This window comes from Thermobia domestica, chromosome 1 (assembly GCF_964235325.1).
Source record: "Thermobia domestica chromosome 1, izTheDome1.hap1.1, whole genome shotgun sequence".
NCBI lineage: Eukaryota > Metazoa > Arthropoda > Insecta > Zygentoma > Lepismatidae > Thermobia > Thermobia domestica.
This window is the reverse complement of record NC_137454.1, coordinates 32,471,480-32,496,504: the sequence shown is the minus strand read 5'-3', so window position 1 is coordinate 32,496,504 and position 25,025 is coordinate 32,471,480. Positions and strand designations below refer to the sequence as shown.

The 25,025-nt window shown below is 37.2% G+C and overlaps 1 protein-coding gene across 7 annotated transcripts in view; it reads left to right on the top strand.

Annotated features, from left to right (window-relative positions):
• Positions 1 to 25,025, top strand: part of Hnf4 (Hepatocyte nuclear factor 4) — a 242,135-nt gene that overhangs the window by 126,433 nt on the left and 90,677 nt on the right. Inside the window, exon 1 of one of the 7 annotated variants that reach the window (XM_081756608.1) lies at positions 18,514 to 18,700. The exons of the other annotated variants lie outside the window; for them this stretch is intronic. Within the exon in view, the coding sequence (XP_081612734.1) occupies positions 18,673 to 18,700 (28 nt within the window). The 5' untranslated portion in view covers positions 18,514 to 18,672. Of the gene's footprint in view, positions 1 to 18,513; positions 18,701 to 25,025 lie in introns of those variants that run through there. 7 annotated transcript variants of the gene reach the window in all.

Here is a 25,025-nt window from a genome sequence, read left to right as displayed (position 1 = left end):
TAAACTTGTGTATTTATGTTTTTATCTATTTTCTAGTGAACTATAGATGTTTAGACTTGTAGGGAAAGTTTACCTGATTTCCGGGCATGGCGTCATTAGAACAAGATCACATCCTGAACTACAAAATTAATTTAGTGATTCATGGTTATGCCTGTTAAGAGTCTTCACTACAGCGAAATCTTTCAAAACAAATAAAAGTATTAGAAAAGCAGAAACGTAGTGAAACTAGACAATACGATTTTGCATGTGATACCTTTATCAAAATTCACCTATTTGCTTTTGGTATGCCGCTATTTACAGAACCCGCAAAAAATGCTAAATCTTTCTACAGTTGCAAATCGAAAGCAGATGAATGAGTTAAAATAACGGTATCACATGCAAAATCGTATTATTTAGTTCACTACGTCTTTGCTTTTCCAATATTTTTAATTGTTTTGAAGATATTACAGGAAAACTCTAAAATTAGCGGTAGTTTAATTTCGCTGTAGTGAAGATCCTTAAGCAAAAGAAGATACGTAGATTACTAACGGAAATCAATGGTTATGAAAAAATTGGTAAAACAGCCTGTAGGAATAAGCAGAAAAACCCTGAAAATACCCACGAACACGCTGTTGTCCACCACGAACACATATGATGAGGGATCGAACCAGGAATCACTTGTACCTGAAGTGTAGGCTAGTGTACCACCACATTTTTGAACTTATTCTTTGATTTTTTCTCGATTTGATAGTTTACTTAAACTTTGATCATATTCAACAAGGATGCAAACACAGAAACATCGAGAAGAGTTAAAAATATCTATGATTTTTAGTTCAATTCGAACCTACAATGAGCCTCCTCCTCTGAACCACACGTACATTCATGTCCAAAATTATTGTCGCATGTTCATAAATGTGTAGTTGTAGGAATATGATTTGATAACGAATTCGCCCGGTATGTCTTACAATGTTAGTATGTGTATAATCGGCAGACATGTATGTGACAAATTGCACGTCAAAAGAGCAATAAATAAGAACAATAAAACGAAAACAAAACTTTCTTGTCCATTTAGCAACATTCTCGTTTACTCATTCTAATTTTCGTATTTATAATTCTTTTCCTATGAAATTTACCACAAATATACTTTTCCCGAATATACACATATTATCAGTATCAAAAGTATTCTGCAAAATCATTATCAAATTATATTCTTACAAGAAGACAGTTATAGATATGCGACAATCATTTCAGACATGAGTGTACCTTTGGTGCACATGGGCTCGGGTTCGATTCTTGGTGGAAGACCTTCGAAATTTGGACGGATTATGGTGGTTCGGATGGCTGCCATCAAATATAATTGTAAATTCATGTGTTGTATAGCTTTTGTGCTGAAAGAGACGCTAAACTCTTATCCAACCATTATGCCGAACCCTAATTATATAGACTGTTCGGCTACATCCATTAGCTACAACAAAAATATCAACTTCATGGACTTAACTATTGTTTCTTTGTTTAAATACTCTTTGAAAATCGAAATGGCTACAAATATGATTTCTCTGAACCTTCAAACTTACATTGAGCTTTGAGCTTATGTAATTACGTAAATTGGGTAACATTCTTTCTAAAACTAAAATGCTTAATTCCAACTAATCTTTTGTTACACAACTTTAATTCTTAGTATCTCAGCAGCCAGTGCAGAACAGTGTACCTAAACGTGTTCGCAGCATGTAATCGTTAGTCCTGTGTCTGCGTGCATGTCATTTGTGTTACATGTGAGTACTCGATACGATAAAGCATCCACAGGAGAAAAGAATGAGTCCTGAGAGCACGCACACACAAGAGAACTTAATCTGAAACCCGAGCCAGCAGCAAATAAGCATTGACGTATTGTCGTAAGTGAATCATAGCTGAGTCACGGACTCAAGAGCTTTGACTAAGAAAAGACTACAACGCTTACACCGTCAGCAAAAGAATTTTTTAATGGATCCCTGGATACCTTTTTTGTTTTAAGTTTAATTTTTCTGTTTCCACCTTACGTAGGGTGGAGTTAGCCACATTAGTTCGCATTGTATTTTAAACTTATACTCTAGGAATTTAGTGTTATAAAAACAATACTTTACTTGGAACACTTTCTTTATTATTTGTTCTAGTCGAACGAAGTAGAAGCTGTATTTTTAAACACGTGCGCCAATGTAAAAATTTTTATCACTCAATATGGTTTGTGTATGTCGTATCAGTTTGTTAACTCTCAAACTATTTTCCAATGATTTTCTTATCATTTAATCGATCTCAATTAAATTTTGAGTGTGCTTTATTTAAGGCATCCCAACTGTACCTGTTGTTTCAGGTTGAAACGAGTCAGTAATAAGGGATTCAGGAACTGGATGCGTAATCCTGGAAGTTGGGGAACAATAACTAACTCTATGGCCTAAGGAACCAGGAAGTTCAATACAAAGTTCACGAAAGCTCTCCACTGACTTCTATCCTTAGCTAACTGCATCCAGTTTCTACTTTGTATTCATATTTCTGCGAGATCCATCTTAAGATTATCCTCCCATCTACGCCTAGGTCTTCCTAATGGTCGTTTTCCGGTTGGTCTTCCAGCTAAGACTACTTTCTTCCATCCTGGCTACATAACCTGCCTACCTGAGCCTCCTAGACTTGATAACCCTAACAATGTTTTGTAAACGATATACATTATGTAGTTCTTCGTTTTGAAGTTTCCGCCATTCCCCCATTCCTGTTTCTCTTAGGTCCGAATATTCGTCTCACGATCTTGTTCTCAAATACTTTCAGTCTATATTCTTCCTTCAGAGTAAGCGGCCATGTTTCGCAACCATACAGAACAACAGGCATGATTATCGTTTTATATATTTTAAACTTCAAATTCCTCGACAGAATTCACGAAGATAAGAGATTTTGAACTGAATAATAACATGAATTTCCTGCTTTCAGTTGACATTTAATTTCTTCGTGGATAAAATTTTGGTCTGTTATATTGAACCTAGATATTTGAAAGTGTTATTTAATATTCTAACGTATCCATAGTTTGCAATATTACGATGAACTTTCATGTGTTTAGTTTTCTCTCCATTTACTTCTAAACCCATGTCTATATATGTTTAATAAAACCTCTGCATTTCTTTCTATTAAGCACTAATTGAGAGGAATATTGTATTGCTATGTAAAACTATAATTACATGTTGGTAACTACTTTATTGTCTTTATTTCTTCAACAGTTCTTGAATGAAATGAAATGAAACCTTTCAAGAGTCGCGGAGGTTCAATGGTAGAGCTCTGACCTCTGATGCTTGGGTTCCTGGTTCGATTCCAGCTCACGTCAAGAGAACTTTGTGGCAGACAAACACCATGTGCATGGGTTTTTCCTCGGAGTTCTCCAGTTTCATCCAACTTTATTCCACCACTTCATTCATTCTCATCATCATCATCATCATCTCCCTTAGCCTTGGTGCATAATCAACGGACTTTAAACTAGAAATATCATTTCAATTTAACGTCCCACACTTACGTCCTTTAGACTAAAGAAGACGGATGATAATTACTAGGGGTGTTCGGAATTCGATTTCGTATTCCGGAATTCGGAATTCATCTAATTCCGGAATTTCGGAATTCCGGAACGTATCGAAATTCCGGAACGTTTCGAAATTCCGGAATGTTCCGAAATTCCGGAACGTCTTGAAACTGTGTTCCAATTCCGGAATTGGAATTTCCGTTCCGAAAAATTCCGGAATTCCGGAATTAGGAACAGCCCTAATAATTACTGAAAGTAAATGATTATGTAGGAATTGGGGGAAGGAAAATGTGGAAGGAAACAGAAGAACCCAGAACATGATGATGTCAACCATAAAATCACTTAGCTGGGATCGAAAGCTGGAAGTCTGTCGCACGTGATGTCTGTCACTGAGCCAGTGTACTCCCAAGCAGTCATTTAAAAACTGAACCGACTTTCCATGGAAATAAGTTTGGATGCTTCTTGTTCAAGGCAACTGTCCACCAAGTCATAAGAAGTTTCTTTCGTCCATATCTCTCCGCATTAAATTTCACCGCCACTTAATTTCAACAGTGTTGTTTTTACATCATGGTGAGGTGTTGAAAAAAAAAATCAATGAAAGAAATTTCGGGACAAAGAAAGTTTGTGTATCTTTGTATCAGGGCCGACCTTAAGCCAATTGGGCCGATTAACGGCGATCGGTTCCTGCACCTGCAGCTCTCCTTGCTAGAGTGTAATCTTCTCTTGGCTTAAGTAAACGCAAAACAACAAATTGCAGTCTAATTATATCTAACACGACATTTCATGTTTTACAGAGAACAGCAGTGATAATTGTAATAAATAACAGCGCAAACAGTGTTTTAGGACACACGGCACGACAAGCTTTTAAATTATTTCCCAAAGTGAACTGTTTCTTAATTAAGAATTATTAGCTACACTGAGAAAAATCCGTTCTCCGGACAACGATATATTGTACAAATATACGGAATCCTCTTGGTTACTACAGAAATCAGTACGGAGCATACGTTATCCGTATGCTACATACGCACTACTCTTAGATGTTACATCATGCCGTTGCAGGATGTCTGATATCTAACAGTCTTCCTTATACAGTATTACATACATACATGTGTGTTACCTTCGTCAGCTATATGTTATATACGTTCATTTATATGTGAGATCCTGACCGCCTATATTGTTTCATACGGAAAGTACTTACAGGTGGAACACTTATACAGGAAGTAATATAAAACATGTGTTTTCAGTTATACATTTGCTGTACATTGTCAAAAAATTACAGGTTTTACGAATGTAACATACGATTTTACGTACACACCAATGATTTTATTCTCAGTGTACATTCTAAAAGTCTACAAAACTTTCAAAGGTAAAAAAGGCAAGAAAAGTGATTTTCTCATAATAAAAAGGTATGTGCAGTGGCATATGCAAGGGAGTTTTGGAGTTTAAACTTCCTTAAGCAAGATAGCATCGAAAATTAAATGAATCGTTGAATTCGAAAACCAGAAATCTCCATCGAAACTAATTTTAGACGAGAGACAAACAAAACTAAATTAGTCTATATGCATCTGACAAAGAGGGCTTATTTCAGTTTTGGACCGTAGAAAGTGCCATATTGTATGGTCTAAAATTTAAACAACTTTATAGGTCAGATGCATATTGACTAATTTAATTTTGTTTGTCTCTCCTTTAAAATTAGTTTCAATGGAGATGACTAGTTTTCCAACTCAACGATTCAAATATTTACTATATAAGTGAAAAAAATGTTTAGCGTCCCAAGATGATGAGTTTTAGGCTAAAGACAGATGATCAATGAAAGTAAAGGTAAATTTTTAGTGCTCTCCTACCGGATTTTTAGAAGCCCAAAAAATAATTTGTTTTCAACAGTGCACTTAAATTTTAATGTTTTAAACAGAAAATCATTTCACAATCACTGAAACAAGTAATAGTGTGACTACGTACTTTATATATATATATATATATATATATATATATATATATATATATATATATATATATATATATATATATATATATATATATATATATATATATATATATATATAGGTGATACACAAATAATTGTTAGTTCCTCGTAGGCTCACATCAGCGTTTCCTAACCTTTTTCAACTTGCGGCACACTACAGATGTAACTTGAATTCTTGTGGCATACTCATAGATGATATAATTTGTAAATATAAAATACCGTTTTTGTGTGTGTGTGTGTGTGTGTGTGTGTGTGTGATTACTTATTTCCATCTCTCAGAGAAGAAAGCTTGATCACTTGTTTTCCTCCGTGGTAAATCATTATGCTTAGACTATATTTCATTCTAATTTATAAACAGAAAACAATTGCATTGAAATATAGGACTCAGGTTTTTAAAAAATCGCTTTCTTTTTCGGAAACTATATCCAACATTTCACTAAGAAAGAAGATCACTAAATAACGAAGGAACGAACAAATCTCTTTTAATTTTTAAAACACAAATATAGGTAATTTGGATGCATGTTAGCTTTGTCGAAAGGATTGAATGATACTTTAAAATTTCAAGTTGCGAAATAGTCTGCAACAATAAAGAAGCAATAATGATCATAACAATGATAACAAATACTTTTTTCAATATTAAAAATGCACAGAAAAGTAACAAAGTACGAAGCTTAAAATTGTAGATTGGTAAAAGAGGTTCATAGTAATGTGAAATACAAATGTACATTTTTCCCTATGTCTTGCAATTTGATTGCTATAGAACTAATAATTTTATTTCGATTTCCTCGCGGCGCACCAGTGGTCTATTCACGGCACACCAGTGTGCTGCGACACACCGGTTGGGAAACGCTGGCTTACGTGTATGGATTTTTATATTAAAATCTAGATGGCATCTGTTTGGTCTATTAACTGGCATGTACTTTTAAGCGTACATTTTGCTTGTTTCCTATTCTGCCACAAAAATATAAACTATATATCGTCGCGTGAGAACCAGAGGAACGTAACTCCATAAATGCGGTTTTCGTTTTCTTTATGTTTGGATATAATTTTGAAAGCCCCAGTTGGTGTAAATGGAACGTAACGCCATCTGTTCTCCTTGTCGATCATCTGTTGTAATGTAGCTTAATTACTATCTTATTAAAAACACATCTTTCTAAGAAAATAATATTTTTCTCCTCTCTTTCTGTAAACCAACGAGAATGGAGTTACGCTCCTCTGGTTCTTACGCGACGTATAATAGACGTTTTTTTTTTTAAAAAAAATTACCTTTTATAACCCTATCGACCTTGGTGCAATTTGACTGGAAACTAGGGCCAACCAAAATTATCCGCAATTGAGCCGCGCACTTACTAACGTTTACTATTCTTTCAACACTACTTTTTGGTTATCTTTCTCTTTTAAATATTTTCTTGCACCGATTTCCCCAGCAGATCTCAATACAGGGTTTTCATAAAGTCTGGACGGATTTAATTTGCTTATAATTTTCATAAAAATGCTCATAATGAAATCAAATAAAGTGCAAACGGTAGCGGAAGGATTAAATTTTTAGTTGGCAACACTGTTAGATAAGCGGCAACTCTGAACACGTTGAGAGAGAGAGAGAGAGAGAGAGGGAGGGCAAGGGTCAGGACCGTTCTTTTTTGAAGAGGAGACCGTGAATGGAGATTCGTACCTGGATATGTTGCAGAAATACCTCATTCCGGAACTGGAGACACGTGGAATCCAGAACGACATCGTATTCCAACAGGACGGGGCACCCCCTCACTATGCAATTAAGGTGAGAGTCCCTTGACGAGAAATTCCCTAACCAATGGATTGGCCGCGGTGGCCCGACCGCTTGGCCGCCAAGATCACCCGACCTTACCCCCTGCGACTTCTGGCTTTGGGGTCATGTGAAAACGGAAGTTTATGCAAAGAAGCCAAGTGGTTTGGATAACTTAAAGGACAAAATCAGGGCGTCTGTGGCTGGCATTTCGGATCAAACACGGCGGAACGCTGTGAGTGGATTCCAGCGCCGCCTACGCGAATGTGTGGACGTGAATGGCGCCCAGTTGGAGGTGTGGCGGTGAATGAACTGAGCTAGTGCAGATTACAGGTAAAAATTTAATCCTTCCGCTACCGTTTGCACTTTATTTGATTTCATTATGGGCATTTTTATGAAAATTATAAGCAAATTAAATCCGTCCAGACTTTATGAAAACCCTGTATAATCTTAGATTGGGATCTTTTCATTTTTTTTCATCCACTTCAATTTGTAAGAGTAAATTTGCACATCGGAGCGTTACAATTAAAAGCCTACCACATTTTTAAGAAAACATTTAACCTTTTATACATTACTAGCTGAACCTCCACTCTCTCCACAGCGCATCATTCGCATATGAGCATAAATCTCCTTCTCATTCCTCACAACATATGTACATGTCCCTCTGCAGACACAAGTGAAAGACGTCTTAATTTTAAAAAATCGACAATGGGTATCAAAATAGGGAGATTTTTTTTTCGATTATTTTTTTCTCAATATCTCGCACCGTTTGCAAGATGTTGGAGTTTCTAATTCATGTATGACCAGTGTTTTCTTTCTTCTTGCATGCAGTATGTAATAAGCAAATACATTACATATACAATTAATTATAATGTCAGTTATATATGGTGTTTATTGGGCAAAACACTCAAAAAATAAAGATTTATCTTAAGACTCGAGAAATGGTTATCCTTCCTTTTTCACTATTATTTGGCCATGGAACAAACGCCTGAGGCATATACAACCCCAATATACAATAGTGTGGTGTAGGAATGTATAACGCATAGGATATGATGCTTTAGTTTTTTTTTTTTATTTCAACGCTTCCAGCGTACCCATAAAAAGTGTAATAAAGAAATAATGGCCATGTTTTTTTTTTAAATATATTCAATTAGAGCTGGACAATCTACGCAAAATTTCCAATCGATCAGTGAAAACGTCATTTTTCAAGAGCCTGTAGTTTCCGAGACCTCATTGTCGAAAGAATTGACCACAAACATAGAAACATAGTTTAAAAGAACTCGGAAGATGGAAGCACAATTCACATGCATTGATTTTAGAGAAGGCCTATTAAAATACAAAGGCTTTGAACAATATTTTTATATCATAAACTTTATGAAAAAGATATAGTTAACTAGTTTAGACTATTTAAAGTACAAATACTTAAAATGTTTGTCTCTGTTAAACGTGAAATCACACATAACCGTAAATGAAAGATTTGAAAGTCAAAGTTATAGGTTGGAGCTCAAGCGCTGTTAATTGCTATTGTAGCATTTTAATAGATAGATACTGAATAGAGTAAATAATAGATAGAGTAGGGAATGACGGAATTTCAAGGCTAAAATTCCAAATGATTTTCTTTTTTTGGCGCATCGCTTATCTCATGGCATTCACTCATAAACAAAAAGAATGGATTCACAGTAACTAATGCCAACAGGAAATGGCTGAAGATGTGTCAAAGATTAATTAGGTAATTCTAGTAATTCCAGCCAAGTGTCTGAGGCAGTGGCGTAGCACACTTTTGCGGGCCCCCCCGCAAAGTATAGAGAAGGGGCCCCACTTGTAAAGCCGACACAAGTAAGGCGGATGTTCTACTTCTTTAAAACTTTATTCATCGCAAGACTTCGGGGCCCCTATACATCGGGGCCCCCCCGCACTGCGGGGATTGCGGGGGCAGCTGCTACGCCACTGGTCTGAGGTGATATAAGTAGAACTACACTCGATTTTCATATTCATCTTATAACGGTTCAGCTCTTTTTGAAAATTGCTATTTGGGGATGTTTTTCATTATTTTGTCGTATCCACATCAAACAAGTAAAGAAAGAAAGAAAAAGAAGAAAAAAACACATATGATAAAAACAGTCGGGTGAGGTACCCGGATGTAAGAATCATACTTTGTATTACAACATCTATTTTTTTCTTTTTTCGTTTTGAGCAACGAAATCAACGAATTGGCCAATCAGGGTTAAGTATGCTAGTTGGTACTTCGGTTAGTTTCTTAACCATTTTTAGCTTTTGCCAACTAATTAAAAATTTATATTTCTCCGACAATGAATTATGCCAATTAATTATGTACTTTATAGACTATTCATTTCTATTTATAATTTCGTTTTTTTTTTCTTCTTATGCAGTTCATACTTTTATTGCAACGTTACTTTGTAGAGCCTCAAGATCAGGGCCGTAACTTGTGGGGGCAGGAGGCAACTGCCCCCCAGGGAAGCTCACCGCCGTTCGGGGGGGGGGGAACATTTTAAGACAAAGTTTTCTTATTCTATGTACGATAAGAACATGAAATTATAAATGAAGCATCAAACAGATTCACTACATTACATAAACAAAACAACACACAAAAGGTCAATAAAACAAAAATGAGTCGTGGACCCACTTCAGTAAAAAAAAAAAAAAAAAAAAAAACTACTCTTAGGGGCTCTACAAAATATATTATTTTGTATAGCTTTGAGATTTGTCCCTTTAATTAATTTGTCATGTACGGAACGGGCCCAGGGGCGTAACTAAGGGTCCCGCAGACCTTACGTGCGAGAGGGCCCACAGGAGAGAAAGATGGAAAGAGGGGGCCAAAGAATTAGAAAAACAACTTTTCTAGGGGGCTCAAATACGCATGGTAATGCCTGCCCCCAAGAAAAAAACCTAAGTTACGGCGCTGCTCAAGATTACGTAGTTATTACATGCTTTCCTCAAACACTATGGTCACGGACACTTCCTTTTATATGTAGAACTCAGTTTCTACATTAACCAAATCGGAAAGTATACACGCGTCAGCATATTTTCCATAATATTATTTGATTGTGCAGCCGGAAAAGAACAGACATTTCAACCAGTAATAGATTCTGCAATATTATTACAGTTGAATAATAAAAAGGATGTCCTACGGCAGTGTTCTCAAAGTGTGGGTCGCGGTCTTTTTTTTTTTTTTTTTTTTGAGAGAGTCACGAGAAGTTTGTTTTTCTTTTAAATATGAAAATTTTACTTTGCTGCAGAAACATGTTGTGAAGTACTCTTTAGAAAATGACAATTGGAAGCATTTGTTAACAAGCTAAAGAGTAAGTGGTTACTCACAGCCCTACTCCGTTGTATAGTCAGTAGATATGCTGGGTTAGGATGGAAAGAGAAAAAAAATGAAATGAAATCTTTTAAGTTTTACGTCCTACGGTTATGCCGGTTAGGCTAAAGGAGACGGTGATGATGAGTAATGAATGAAATGATGGAATGAAGAAAGTGGGAGGAAACGGGAGAACCCCGAGAAAACCCACGCACACGGTGTTTGTCCACCACAAAATTCACTTGGCGGGGGCAGGATGGAAAGAGAGTGGGTGAACCAAAATCTAACATGAGGTAGGACATTGCATAGGGCAGCGTTTCCCAACCGGTGTACCGCAGCACACTGGTGTGCCGCGAATTGACCGCTGGTGTGCCACGAGTAGGGTGACCAACCGTCCCGTAAAAACGGGATTGTCTCGTTTTTTCACTACCATTCCCGGTGTCCCGAAAAATTCTCCCGGGACGCCAAAATGTCCCATATTTACGTACATTCGGTACAAAAAACCTTTCGAATCGCTAAAATTTCCTAATTTATATGATTTTTTCTAAGCTATGTGATTATATTGGAATATGTCTAATTACTGAGCAACGTCATTACGACGTTTGCGATATTGGATGTAGTGGCTGCACTGTTTTCCCTCCTAGGCCTCCCCACTCCGCAGACGACAGTGTAAGGGGCTGAAAGTCTGATGAAGATCAATGTAACCTGTTTTTACTCTCTGTTTGGGTGCATTGAAGCGCTATCAGTGTTTCCGTGATTTGACTAAAAAGTTAAAAGTACAAGACATTTGTTTGTTCGTTCGTTATTTAATGATCTTCGTTCTTAGTGAAAGGTTGGATGCAGTTTTCGAAAAAGAAATCGTATTTTTAGAAATCTGAGTTCTATATTTCATTGCAATTGTTTTCTATTTTAAAATTAGAATAAAAAATAAGCATAATGAATTAGCATAGGGCAAAACCAGTGATCGAGCTTTCATCTCTATAAGAAGATTAGTGATCACAGAAAAAAATTACCATGGCATTTTGTATTTGCAAATAATAATAATAATATCTATGAGTGTGCCGCGAGAATTCAAGTTTCACCCGTAGTGTGCCACAAGTTGAAAAAGATTGGGAAACGCTGGCGTAGGGAGTAGTGTTAGTTCTGTCACCTCTCTATAGAAACACTTCAATTCTCTTTGCGCAAGCGTACAATTTCATATAGGCCTAACAGATGCACTTATTGAGAAATAAATTTACATTACACTATGTCGATCGTCACCGACTGATATTATTGTACCGTCAGGACCACTATATTCATAAATTTACATTACAATATAGTTTGAAGGTGAGATACGATAGACATAAAAGAAAACAACTAAATTTTGATTTATTAAAATTTAAGCATCGAGTTCTACTTCGTAACATTCGTGGTCGCTCAGAGTTTTCACAGCATCCCCAAATAAATTTCATGTTAATCACTTATACGAACTGTTATTGAATGAACAGGAATAAATACCTTTTGCTAGCTAGGTGGGCCACAAAATACCCTTTATTATTTAATATGGGTCGCAGTAACAACAAGTTTGAGAACCACTGTCCTAGGGTAAGACATCTATCAGTTGATAGGCAAGGGCGGCGATTTCTCTGTAATTTTTTGGGGGAGGCATTCAGATGCAAAAGGCATATATATGAGGATTTTAAGACAAATTGCATTCAAATTATGACAAATGTTGTATATTCATAAATATAATGCGGGGCCCACATAAGCTTTGGGGACCCATCTCGGCTCCCCCAGGATCGGCGCCCGTGTTGATAGGTCACATTTAGTAGCGAGACTCTGTATCCTAGTGGTTAGAGCGTTGGATTCACGTCCGCGTGGTCTCGGGTTCGATTTCGGCCAGTTCTTCCCAATTTTCGGCGTCCACCCAACGTCGTGAGATTGGATCACATGAATGAAAGACATGACGGCTACTAGTTCTAAAAAGCTCCTGTTATGCCTTTCTATATATATAGGGCGACGCAGTGCGCTGACCACGTTGTTCGTCGGTTGGCTGAATGTAGTTTAGCCGGATACTAACAGGTGGCGTTGGAGCGGTTCAGGCCCACAAAGGGCTATCACGCTCGTGGTTGGTTAGATCATACTTAGTTGAACAGAGTTAGATGCTTGGCAATATGTTCTTATGCGTAGTTTTCGATAAAATCGAGAATAACGAATTTTATGGCATTAAAGGGCATGTCATTCGTTGCCAGTTTATATATTAAAATGGTACTTTTATATGTTTGTAGTCTCGGAATGCACACACAATGACAATGAGACCTCGAAAAGCACAAGCTCCCTGGACAAATGCAAATTTTCTATAAATTTACCTGTCCTCATTTAAATTTTCAAAGAATAAAAATGTGTTGTTAAAATTCTATTAACGTTTTAGGAGTGTTTTGGAGTTTATAACATGGTTGGTAGGAGATTGCTAAGGTTGATATCCTTGTGTCAGGCAACCAGTAGAAGAGTTACGTATAGCGGGTTGACAGATATTGCAGGCGCTTTGCTCTAATCTATTGATAGAACCTATTTCATACTAGCAACTTCAAAAGACCTGTAGAGCCGCAGTGGGACATACTCAGATCTGGATTTATAAGAAATAAATAAATAAAATTTCAATTTGGCATGCACTAAGCCAAGTTGTCTGACAGTAGCGGCGCTAGGCTCGTAATAGTATGGGGGCAAGAGGGGAGCCAAGAAAGAATTTGGGGAGGCGAGGCAACTTCACTTGTTTGCTTTGAATATTATTATTATCGGTTGTACATATTATTATTATTATTATTATTATTATTATTATTATTATTATTATTATTATTATTATTATTATTATTATTATTATTATTATTATTATTATTCACCAGTTGTACATAGAAAAGTGGGGGCGATGGAGGGTCGAAAAAATATTCGGGTGGTGGTCGCCCCTCCTCACCCCCTGTAGCGCCGCCACTGTTCTCTGGCTGGAGCACGCCGTGTGCCTATTTACACGAAGCAACTCAAGCCTTTCTCGAACATCCATAATTTCCCTTCCCATGAAGATATTGCAATGAAAATTATCTCAGGCACTAAACTCCAACAGGGGTTTATATAAAATTTCAATAATTGATTTCAACTATCATAATTTGCAAGATAGATGGTCGTGAAAGCTCCCAAAACCCACAAATTTTGGGACTCTCTTAATTACTTACCAAAACATATACTTAATTTACTTCCTGTTGAGATGGAAATTTGAAATTTGGCCCAAGTGTAAGATTTCTAATACAAGTAAAGGAAAGAATCCAAAAACTGCAAATTTCCTTCTCTAAGGAGGAAAATTAGGGGTCAAGTTCAAAATTTACATATAGTTTATACAGTAGGCGTCACTTGGTCCAAAATCTATAGAATACTACTTCCTGCAAACATGTGAACTTAAAATTTTGCACAAGTGTAGAACTTGTGATACGGGTAAAGGGAAAATAGTATTAGAAAATTGAAAATTCCCCCTCTTAAGAAGGAAAATAAGGGACAAGCACAAAAATTAAATTTTCGTATATCACTTGATTCAAAACCTACAGGGTACTTTTTGCAGACATGAAGACTTGAAAATTGACACAAAGGTAGGATTTATGGTTTAAAAAAAAAAAAAAAGACAAGCATAAAATCACATTTTGTTTCGTCACTAGACTCTCAAAATTTATAGCGTACTTCTTGTAGACGTGGAAAATTGAAAATTGGCACAAATGGAGAACTTGTGATAGAAATAAAGGTAAAAATCCGAAAACTGGAAATTCCCCCATTTACGGAGTAAAATTAGGGGAGCAAGGACAAAATTACATATAATTATGCCACTTTACTCAAACCCTATAGGGTACTGTCTGTAGGTATGAAAACTAGAAATTGGCAGAAATATAGGATATTTTATACAAGCAACGGAAAAATCCGAAAACTGGAATTTTTCCTGCCGAAGGAGGACAATTCGGGGTAAAGGGCAAAATTAAATATAGTTACGTCACTTAATTCAAAACCTGTATAAGGGTACTTACTCTTGAAATTTGGCAGAAATATAGAGTTTGTGATACATCAAAAGGAAAAAAATCAGGAAAGTATAAACTTCCCTTTGTAAGAAGAAAAGTTAGATGACTAACTGGTTCATATTAGTGGTGGGCTCAAAAATCGGTTTCGGTCTTCAAAATCGGTTCGGTTTTCAGCGATACCGGTTATCGGTTTTCTCAAAAAACGGTTCGGTTTTCATCGGATCCGGTTTTGGTTTTCTTCTAAACCGGTTCCGGTTTTCTTCAAAATTTGTTCTATTCCTGACCAGAATAGTGTTTCGTTGTTCTCCGGAAACCGAATCCGTTTCCACAGAAATAGTTTTATGTGTTTTCCAAAAGTTTTCACCGAAACCAGTTTCGGTGAAAATCTGAACCGGTTTTTGAAGAAAACCGAAACGTCGGGTTTCGGTGTTTCTAGAAACCGGTTTCCGGTTTTATAAAAAACCGGTCTTGCCCATCCCTAGTTCATATTAGCTTTGCTGTCTTAAATAACTTGAACTAGAAAAACAAATCACTGAACAAAGCAACGTTTATTTTAACATAATAACTGTGTGAAAGTTTCGCCAACTAACTGAACATATTGACTTGCATATCTGATGAAGTCAATATGTTCAGTTAGTTGGCGAAACTTTCACACAGTTATTATGTTAAAATAAACGTTCCTTGACTTGTATATCTGATGAAGTCAATATGTTCAGTTAGTTGGCGAAACTTTCACACAGTTATTATGTTAAAATAAACGTTCCTTGACTTGTATATCTGATGAAGTCAATATGTTCAGTTAGTTGGCGAAACTTTCACACAGTTATTATGTTAAAATAAACGTTCCTTGACTTGTATATCTGATGAAGTCAATATATTCAGTTAGTTGGCGAAACTTTCACACAGTTATTATGTTAAAATAAACGTTCCTTGACTTGTATATCTGATGAAGTCAATATGTTCAGTTAGTTGGCGAAACTTTCACACAGTTATTATGTTAAAATAAACGTTCCTTGACTTGTATATCTGATGAAGTCAATATGTTCAGTTAGTTGGCGAAACTTTCACACAGTTATTATGTTAAAATAAACGTTCCTTGACTTGTATATCTGATGAAGTCAATATGTTCAGTTAGTTGGCGAAACTTTCACACAGTTATTATGTTAAAATAAACGTTCCTTGACTTGTATATATGATGAAGTCAATATGTTCAGTTAGTTGGCGAAACTTTCACACAGTTATTATGTTAAAATAAACGTTCCTTTGTTCAGTGATTTGTTTTTCTAGTTCAAAATTAGATGGCATGTTGAAAATTACATATTGTTACATGACAACGACTGAATACCTTGAAATTTGGGACAAATGCAGAATTTGGCATACAAATAAAGAGTAAAAAGTCTTCAAACTGGAAAATGCCCCCTCCAAGGAGGAAAAATCGGGAGACAATGTCAAAATTACATGTAGTTACGTCACTTGATTCAAAACCTATAGAATACTTCCTGTATACATCGTTAAACTTGAAATTTAACAAAAAGAAAAGGGTTTGTAGTATATAAATAAACATGGGAAAATCCGAAAACTGAGAATTCTCACCTCCATGGAGGAAACTTATGATGACAAAACCAAATATTACATTTTGTCACGTCACTTATGAGAACGATCGAAATCGGAAACCTCTAGAGTACTTCTTGTAGACATTTATTTATATTTGTAATTTAATACAACTGAAGGGTTTATCATACAAGTAAAGGAAAAACAAAATCTGAAAGCTCGAAATTTTTCTTTCCATGGAGGAAATTTATTTAGGAAATGCAAAACCTACATACTATCACGTAATTCGTGACAACGACTCAAAACCAATAGTGTACCTCTTGTAAAAGTGCAAACTTAAAGTTTGGTACAAGTGAAAAACATGTTACTTTCAACCAGTGGCGTATTTAGCGGGGGCTTCCGGGCTTAGGACCCCCTCCCCCGAAATTTTACTTACTATAGTAAAGTATATGAAATATCTTGCAGAATTTTCACATTTTCGGCAAAGCCCCCCTAGAAAGTTAGCAAAGTCTCCCGAACAAAATCGTTAATACGCCACTGCTTTCAACTGAATGTGCGGTGAGTAGTGCTATTATTTCCGGTTTTCTAAATGTGAGTTTGCTACTTCTTAATTCGAATAGTTTCATAGTTGTAATATGATCCCGGGCCTTACCGAGGTTGATTGATTGATTGCTTCGAGTTTAACGTTCCTTTTCAGCACTGAAGCTATATGAAACAGAACCTACTGTTTGAAGTAGAGCCCTACCTATACTCAAATTTGTGTCCACCGGAAATCAAACCCAGGACCACGCACACACAAAGTAGACCTATATGTTAGTTGGTTTGCAGTTTATCACTTTCAGCATGAATGTTGTATGAGACGTAGACTATAGATATATATTCATTGGTGTGAGTTTAGCCTCTCTGTTCAGCACGGCGGCTATCTGAGACGTGGAGTAGAGCCCTTACTTCTGGTACGTGGGGTCCCTGGTTCGATCTCCGGCCAAGGAAGTTTGTGGTGGACAACATTGTGTACGTGAGTTTTTTCGGGGTACTCCCATTTCTTCCCACATTCTCATTCTACCAATGTTATCGTTATTCACTTACCTTAATCATCGTCTTCCTTTACCTAAAGATTTAATTACATTTCATGAGACATGGATCCACAATTTATGGTGGAATCCAAGCGATTAAATTTTAAGGCTCTCCCACCAGGAATTGAACACGGGACACTGTGCACCAAAGGTGCGCGCGCGATAGCAACCAGATCAGGGAGGAGGACTTTATAACCATAAAGAAATGAATACTAGCTGAACATGGGATCTGGCATGCAGCTTAACGGGAGTCACATGGGTTTTCCACCGATTGGCCCCGCATAGCGTAGTCGTAAACGCTCTCGCCTTTGAAGTAAGTAGTCCCGAGTTCGATGAGTTCGATTCCTGGTGAGGACACTAGCTCGAAAAAGTGAGGTTTCCTCGTTCACACAAGGCGAATATCGGAATGATACCTCATATAACGACTGCTTTCTTCTTTCTCCCCATTCAATTTTTCCTCCCCAATCTCCCTAGCAGTGTGATCGCCGAGGGATGTCCTCCTTCATATGTAACGGGCTAACATGGCCAGAGATACGAAAAACCCAGAGATCTAATCCTCATTAGCTTCCACCGAGAATCGAAGTCGCGTGCGCCAGAAAGAACAGGATGCATTAGCCAGTTGCCCACAAAGGTGCATACAATAATAGAATACGGAATTGTTCCAGCAAATAAAATGAAATGAAACCTTTGAGTTTTACGTCCCACGCTTATGCCGGTTAGGCTAAAGGAGACGGTGATGATGAGTGATGAATGAAATGGTGGAATGAAGGAAGTGGGAGGAAACGGGAGAACCCCAAGAAAACCCACGCACACGGTGTTTGTCCACCACAAAGTTCACTTGGTGGGGCTGGGATCGAACCCGGGACCCCAAGCACCGGAGGTGAACGCTCTACCACTGAGCCACCGTGGCCCCAGGCCAGCAAAATTATGCGTTCAAACAGCATGCTTACATGTTTTATAGTATACGTGTTTATGCTTTTATTTTATAATCATTATAAAGTTATTCACGCAGAGATCTATTAATACTAAGAATGAGAACTGATAAACGTCATTGTTGATATCTCCAGTCTCAACCTGCAAAAAGCTCTTGTCAGCAGCCGCAAGGGAAATGACTCACATCCCTTCTTCTTCTTCTAAGCTGCTTTCTTTTTGTCTCAAACTGAAATTATTTTTGTTCCCCCCCCCTCTTCTTCTATTTGCAACTGCTGCGGGGAGAAGGAAGGAAAACACCAGTTGAGTCATTTCGGTGATGTAGAAGGGAGGCAAAGGTCACCCTCCCCCAGTGCTCTCGACTAAAAAGTACCTGACCTAGACAAACATACAAATATAAAAATATAAAGTTAGTTGTAGAGTTGAGAGGAGTGTCAGGTGAGCGTAGCGTGGACGAAGTGTTTGTTTAGTGTTGGAAACAGATTGAGTGCGGGATAGGTGATCCAGTACTATGAAGTTCTTTGGTCCTACTTTATCGGGTAAGAATAACTATTGCATTCTTTTATTTATTTATTTTTTTAAATGATACGTGTTACATTACAGTTTACGTGAGTTATAGTAGATATGGCAGTTACCTTTGATCTAAGAATGCATTTGAACCCTGACCTTTTAACCTAAAAATGTATTTATGGTTTGATCCTTTTCCAGTAAAGGAACTCACTGATAGCCTCTCGTTGAGCATTTAGGGGGTACAATCAGTACCATAGTGATTACTTCAAGACTGGTGCAAAGAGTTCTGGGTTAGATGCAAAGCTGACGTAAAGTTGTAGTCAAAAACAATATTAAGTATAGGTTGGAGGTGTAACAAGTGATAGCTCCAACCTATACTTACATAGGCCTATATTGTTTCTGACTGTATATACTGGACATTGTCCATGCATCGCAGGGATGTAGCCATGGGGGACCATCGGAGTCAGGCCCCTGAAATGATTTCCTGCTCTCCCCCCTCAAATGGCCAGCTTTTAAAACATTATCGTAAAATTATCTCGCTTCAGTCATTTAAAAATAATAAAGTTTACGTAGTGTAATTAATAATTTACGGTAAATTATTTATCGTTCGAAAAGTAGTATGGTGTATCTTATGTGTGAGGAATGATGAAATGACAGCTTGCTACATCTACTACAATCGATACCTAGTACTCCTGTGCGGATCATGTCCAATATGAAGTATGAAAATATTTTATATAGGCCTATTTTAAAATAATTATCAATCTATGCCAATACGAAAATTTGCATCGTGAACGAAAACGGGTATATCAAATTCCTTTGACATGGAAAAACTTCTGTTGTTTGGTAATACTGGTAATTCAGTAATCTACTTTTTTATTTTATTTATTTATTTTTGGCTTTGTGCATTGTAGCTGCTCCCACCCTCAAAAACGACGGGCCCCTCCTAATAAACCTGCTGGCTACACCCCTGATGCGTCATCTCGGGGTTCTTTCATCATCCCGAGTAACTTAAAATTATCAACTGTATCCTTTAGCATACCAGGCGTTGCAGAAATTTTGTATGCCTTCAAAGCTGGTCCAGTGGTTAGTGCGTGCTTTTGGTGTATGTGGTCCCGCGTTCGATTCGTGGTAGGTAAGCTTTGAGGTTTGAAGACATTACTGTGGTTCGGATTTCACTTTACAATTTCACGTCTCATATAGCCTCATTGCTGAGAAGGGGCGCCAAATTTCCACAAACGAAAACTATATAGCTACAACCAGGGGCGGATCCAGGACCGACTTCTGGGGAGGGCGGTGGGTTGTCACACTGCTACTTTTAAGGGCTCCAAACTTTGGGATGGATTTTATTTATATATATATAAAATAAGAAAGTTCCCTCTTTTGGAGGTGGGGCGATTGCCCCCTCTGGATCCGCCCCTGTCTACAACTTCGATTTTACAGCTAACCGTTTCTTTTTTTTCTTTCTTTTTGTTTATCAGATTAGGATATGCGAACTACACTGTACTCGAGTGGCAGGCACATACGCTTGCTGTGAACACGGTTAAAGCATTATATCGTTGTGAGCTCGGATCCCCAGTTCATACTGTTAAATCTATACGTTTCCTATCCTCAGTGTCGAGAATGGTTTTTAAACTTGAAATAAACGACCTTAATAATAAATCGAAGAACAGAAGGGTATTCAAGTTTCCGTTTCTGCAGTAAATCATGGAAAAACGCTGGCTTCACTGTTGATGCACTCACATCTGAACATGATTCGCCAGTTCCACTCCTGGTCTCGGTCTGTTGAGGAGTTTATTGTGCATTGTTTCATCGAGAGTCACCAATTTTGCTGTTTCACTTCACCAATTATGTCATATGCATATGTCTTTCTCATTATCCTCATTAATATGCAGTAGATGTAAGAAATTTACGGTATTTCGGTAGTGCAGACTAGTCCTGTATCGGATATGCACGATTGCGAGACGTCCATATTTTGTATTTGAAGACTTGTGTCTGTGTCCGTGTTGTTCTTTCAAAAAAAAAAAAAAAAAGTTACAAAATATCCGTATTTTTATTTTGGATTCGGAAAATAAATTAATTAGTGGCTATTTTCGAAAGGGATGCTGTCTCTCGCCTATATTATTTATTTAATATCTATCTAGAAGTGATACTGAAAAAGAGCCTACATACTGAAGACGACATTTCAGTAGGAGGTACAATGATTGGGTGTATACGGTTGCAGATGATATGGCGCTTGTTACAGAATCTGAAGAGAAAATGAATAAGATGTTAGAAAACTTGAGGAAGAGCTTTGAAGATTATGGGATGAAGAAAAATGTTAGAAAGACAAAAGCCATGGTGATTGGAACGAAGGGGTCAGTGTCAAATATAGAAGTAGGACGGGAGAAAATAGAACTGGTAACAAGTTTTCGATACCTGGGTATTAGTAACGATGTGAAATGTGAACGTGAAATAAAAGCAAGGATAGGAATGCGAAAGAAACCTTTAAGAGGAAGAAAATACTATTTTGTGGGACCTTGAATAAAGAGTTGAGAAAAAGACGCATAAAATGCTCCATGTAGAGTATTGTACTGTATGAGGCAGAAACATGGTCATTATGCAAAAATGATGAAAAATAACTTTAGCTTTTGAAATGTGGAGAAGAATGGAGAGAATTAACTGAATCGAGCGGAATACGAATGAGAGGATGTTAGAAATGTTAGGGAAGATTGAATCATATATATATATATATATATATATATATATATATATATATTTAAAGAAAGGTTCTCGCTATCTCTTTAGAGTTTTTCTTCCATGAAAATGAATATTAAAACCGGAAGTTGTAGATTTGTTTAGACAGTAACTTCCGGTTTCTGCAGAGAGATACGGGCAAAGATAGAACATATTCTTGGAATACTGAATCCAGTTTATTAAAAAAAAATCGTGGCCTTTTTCACAGTATGGTGATCAACGTTGAAACCGGGAGTGGTATATTTTAGTAGAGATGCGCACGAGACGAGTCGAGACAGGAATTTCCTGACAAAATTCGAGTCGAGACAGCCCTTCCAATAGTTAAGTATACATTTTTCGAGTCGAGGCATCACTTTTACAGCACATTTTCGAGACGAGACAGCCACAAATCTTGTCTCGTGCGCATCCCTATATTTTAGCACTTCCGGTTTGTATAGAGGGTTAAAGGAGAAGATAAAATGTATCTTCGGTAAACTAAATCCATATCAAACAATTATTTTCCGCTATCTCTGACCGTTTTTGGTCTGGTAGAGATGGACGAATGGATATAACCGTTGTATAAGACTTCCTATGGCTATGTTTAGCATAGCTTCGAAGTCTAAACGGATACGAAAACAATGTTCAATACGAACAGCCAGGCTCTTATTTGCGGATTAGGTGTACTATTTATAAGTAACAAAGATCTCAAACCAATATAAAATCAGTGCTAACAACTTAAACAGATTTTGTGTGTGTATGTGCGCTCTGGATGTTAAGAGGAGTTTACACTATAAAACACTGGCGCCTCGTGAAAAATCACATAGCTTCGAACTAAGAATACTTACTTAATGTACTAATTTTTGTCCAGCTGCCAATGCCTGCAGTCCTCATTGTTTGAGTATGACATGCATTTTCAGCACCGATACTACAGGGTGAGGCTAGGGTTGCCAACTGGCCGGTTTTTCACCGGCCTGGCCAGATATACAGGGTGGCCCAAAAGTAGGTATACAGTATCGTACTGATCTGCTCATTGCATTTTATATCATTTCTTATTGTTATCTATCAGACAGACTTAGTTTCTTTATTATTTGTTCTTAATGTATTTTACTTACATCTTAAGCTCGGAAGAGCCGAAGCAAATAAACCCATAACTAGAATGTTACACTGATCAATGCAGGGGTGTATATCTACGTTTGGGTCACCCTGTATTGCTGTTATTTTGATTAAAGCCGGTGACCGGTACAAACTTGTTACCAGCTCTTTATGGCAATTTTTTTTTTCAAATTTGTATCTAGTTCGAAGCAATTTCATCTAGTTCGAAGTATAGATTTAGAAAGTAACTTGCATTTTGTAAATATAAAATTGTCACCTTTCACTGATTAATATATTTTGTCCATCTGTTTGGATAATTTTAAAGAGATGACAGAGACTGTATCAGGGAAAATTTGAAATTTACTTGTAAGGAATTTTATACATTTATTGAGAGTGAAAAAGGACTTCTTAAAGCAATTTCTTGTAGTTGAAGTATAAGTTAAAGAATAACTTCCATTTTCCAAAACTAAAATTGTCACGTAAAGATTAATATACTTTTGTTTATGTTTTGATTCATCCTTAATTTTAAAGAAATGGCAGTTATTGGAAAATACAATAAAATTATCAATGCCGATTTCAGTTTCTCATTTATAATACAATGTATCTATTGAGCGTATTAGTGAATGTATTTAAGGATATGGATATGCAGAATACAGGTGCTAATGCATTTTTGTTCACGATAGTACATCTCTTTCCATGGATGGGTCTGAACGAAGATACTTCACACTTAGACCTATATCATAGAGAATTTTGAGGGGGTATCGGTTTTATTATTTTCCAGAGTTGGCAACCCTAGGTGAGGCAAAAAGATGTTAACATTAAATGGGGGTTTACTCACGTGAAATTACAAGGCAAGAATTTGGTTACAGAGTTTCAATTTGGCTTCCACTCAATGCACTTATGGAGTCTAATCCATTGTTGATTGTATGGCTCTTTATGGACCATTTAGGCAGGGACAGCAGCGATGACCTCAGTGATGCGGTGCTTCAGGTCGTCCAAGTTGCGAGGTTTGCTGGCATACACACGATCCTTGACCATGCCCCACAACCAAAAATCACATGGTGTCAGATCGGAGGAATGTGCTGGTCTTGGAAGAGGACCACTTCTACCAATCCAACGTTTACCGAACGTGTCGTTCAGGTAATCCCGAATCATTTTATTATAATGGGCAGGGGCGCCGTCTTGCTGAAAGTACCCTTGCTGGAAAATGGCAAGTGGCGCGTTCTCCTCCATGAACGTGCTGAGCATGGCAAGGTGATTCTAGATGAGGATGATATTCTCTTCAGTTCGGACAGATCTCTTTCTACCACTATTTCCCTTGCAATCGTCTTGAACGGGCCCCGTCTTTACAAACTTCTCGTAGATCCTACCAAACTGTTAGGTGCGAAGGTGCATCCCGTCCGGTCCAGGCGTGAATTTTTCATATACGATGTTTGGGAACTGAAAAACCTCCATCCAGGCAGCTATTTATTCGTTCCTCAATGCAATATCGGCACGCCGTGGTTTAATCTGCAAAATAAATAAATAAATAAATACAAAGAACACTCATTTACTGTTAACATCTTTTTGCCTCATCCTGAATATATTGGACGGAGTGGGATCCAAATCACTAATCAGATTTATCTGAGTCAAATATACTCACCGGGAATCGAACCTAATACCACAGACATGGAAAAATACTCGCCTTAGTTGCAAGGAGGCACTTAGATTCTTATTGTTATGGATAATGACAAATACACACCTTGCATTATTACAGGCTTTCCAATGCTCCTATAGTTCCTATTTTTCCTATATATTTGCCTCTCTTCCTATAAACTCCTATATTTTCTATATTTTAACGAAACCTCCTATATTTTTGTGGCATTGCTACTTCTACTTGTGAAAATAACATGTGTGAGTGGTTGAAGGGCCTTTCGTTTCCAAAGTAGGGTGGTAGAATGGAGACTCTTCTGTGTTTCGTCCTTTCCTGCTTATTGTCTAAAGATGATTACACCAAGCAATATACAGTTAGCGCAAAAAAAAGTATTCATACACCTACAAAATGGAACAAAAAATAAACTAGTTTCGTCATATTCATTAAAAAGTTTAATGCAGTAGTGATTTTAAAGACTTATAAATAATTTATTTAGGTGTATCAATGCTTTTTGCACTAATTGTAGGCAAATAATTGTAGAATATGTTACACGTAGTTAAATCTTACCTGTAAAACGCTAGCTGTAGAATGCTTACATTTTAGATTTAATGTACATTTCATTTAGATCTTGAATGAAAAAATGAAATGAAATATTTGAGATTTACGTCCCACGGTTATGCCGGTTAGGCTAAAGGAGACAATGATGATGAATAATGAATGAAATGGTGGAATGAAGAAAGTTGGAAAAAACGGGAGAACCCGGAGAAAGCCCACGCACACGGTGTTTGTCCACCACAAGGTTCACTTGACGGGGGCTGGAATCGAACCCGGGACCTCATGCACCAGAGGTGAATGCTCTACCACGGAGCCACCGCTGCACCATTCATTTAGATCTTGGAGACATATGGTTACAAACA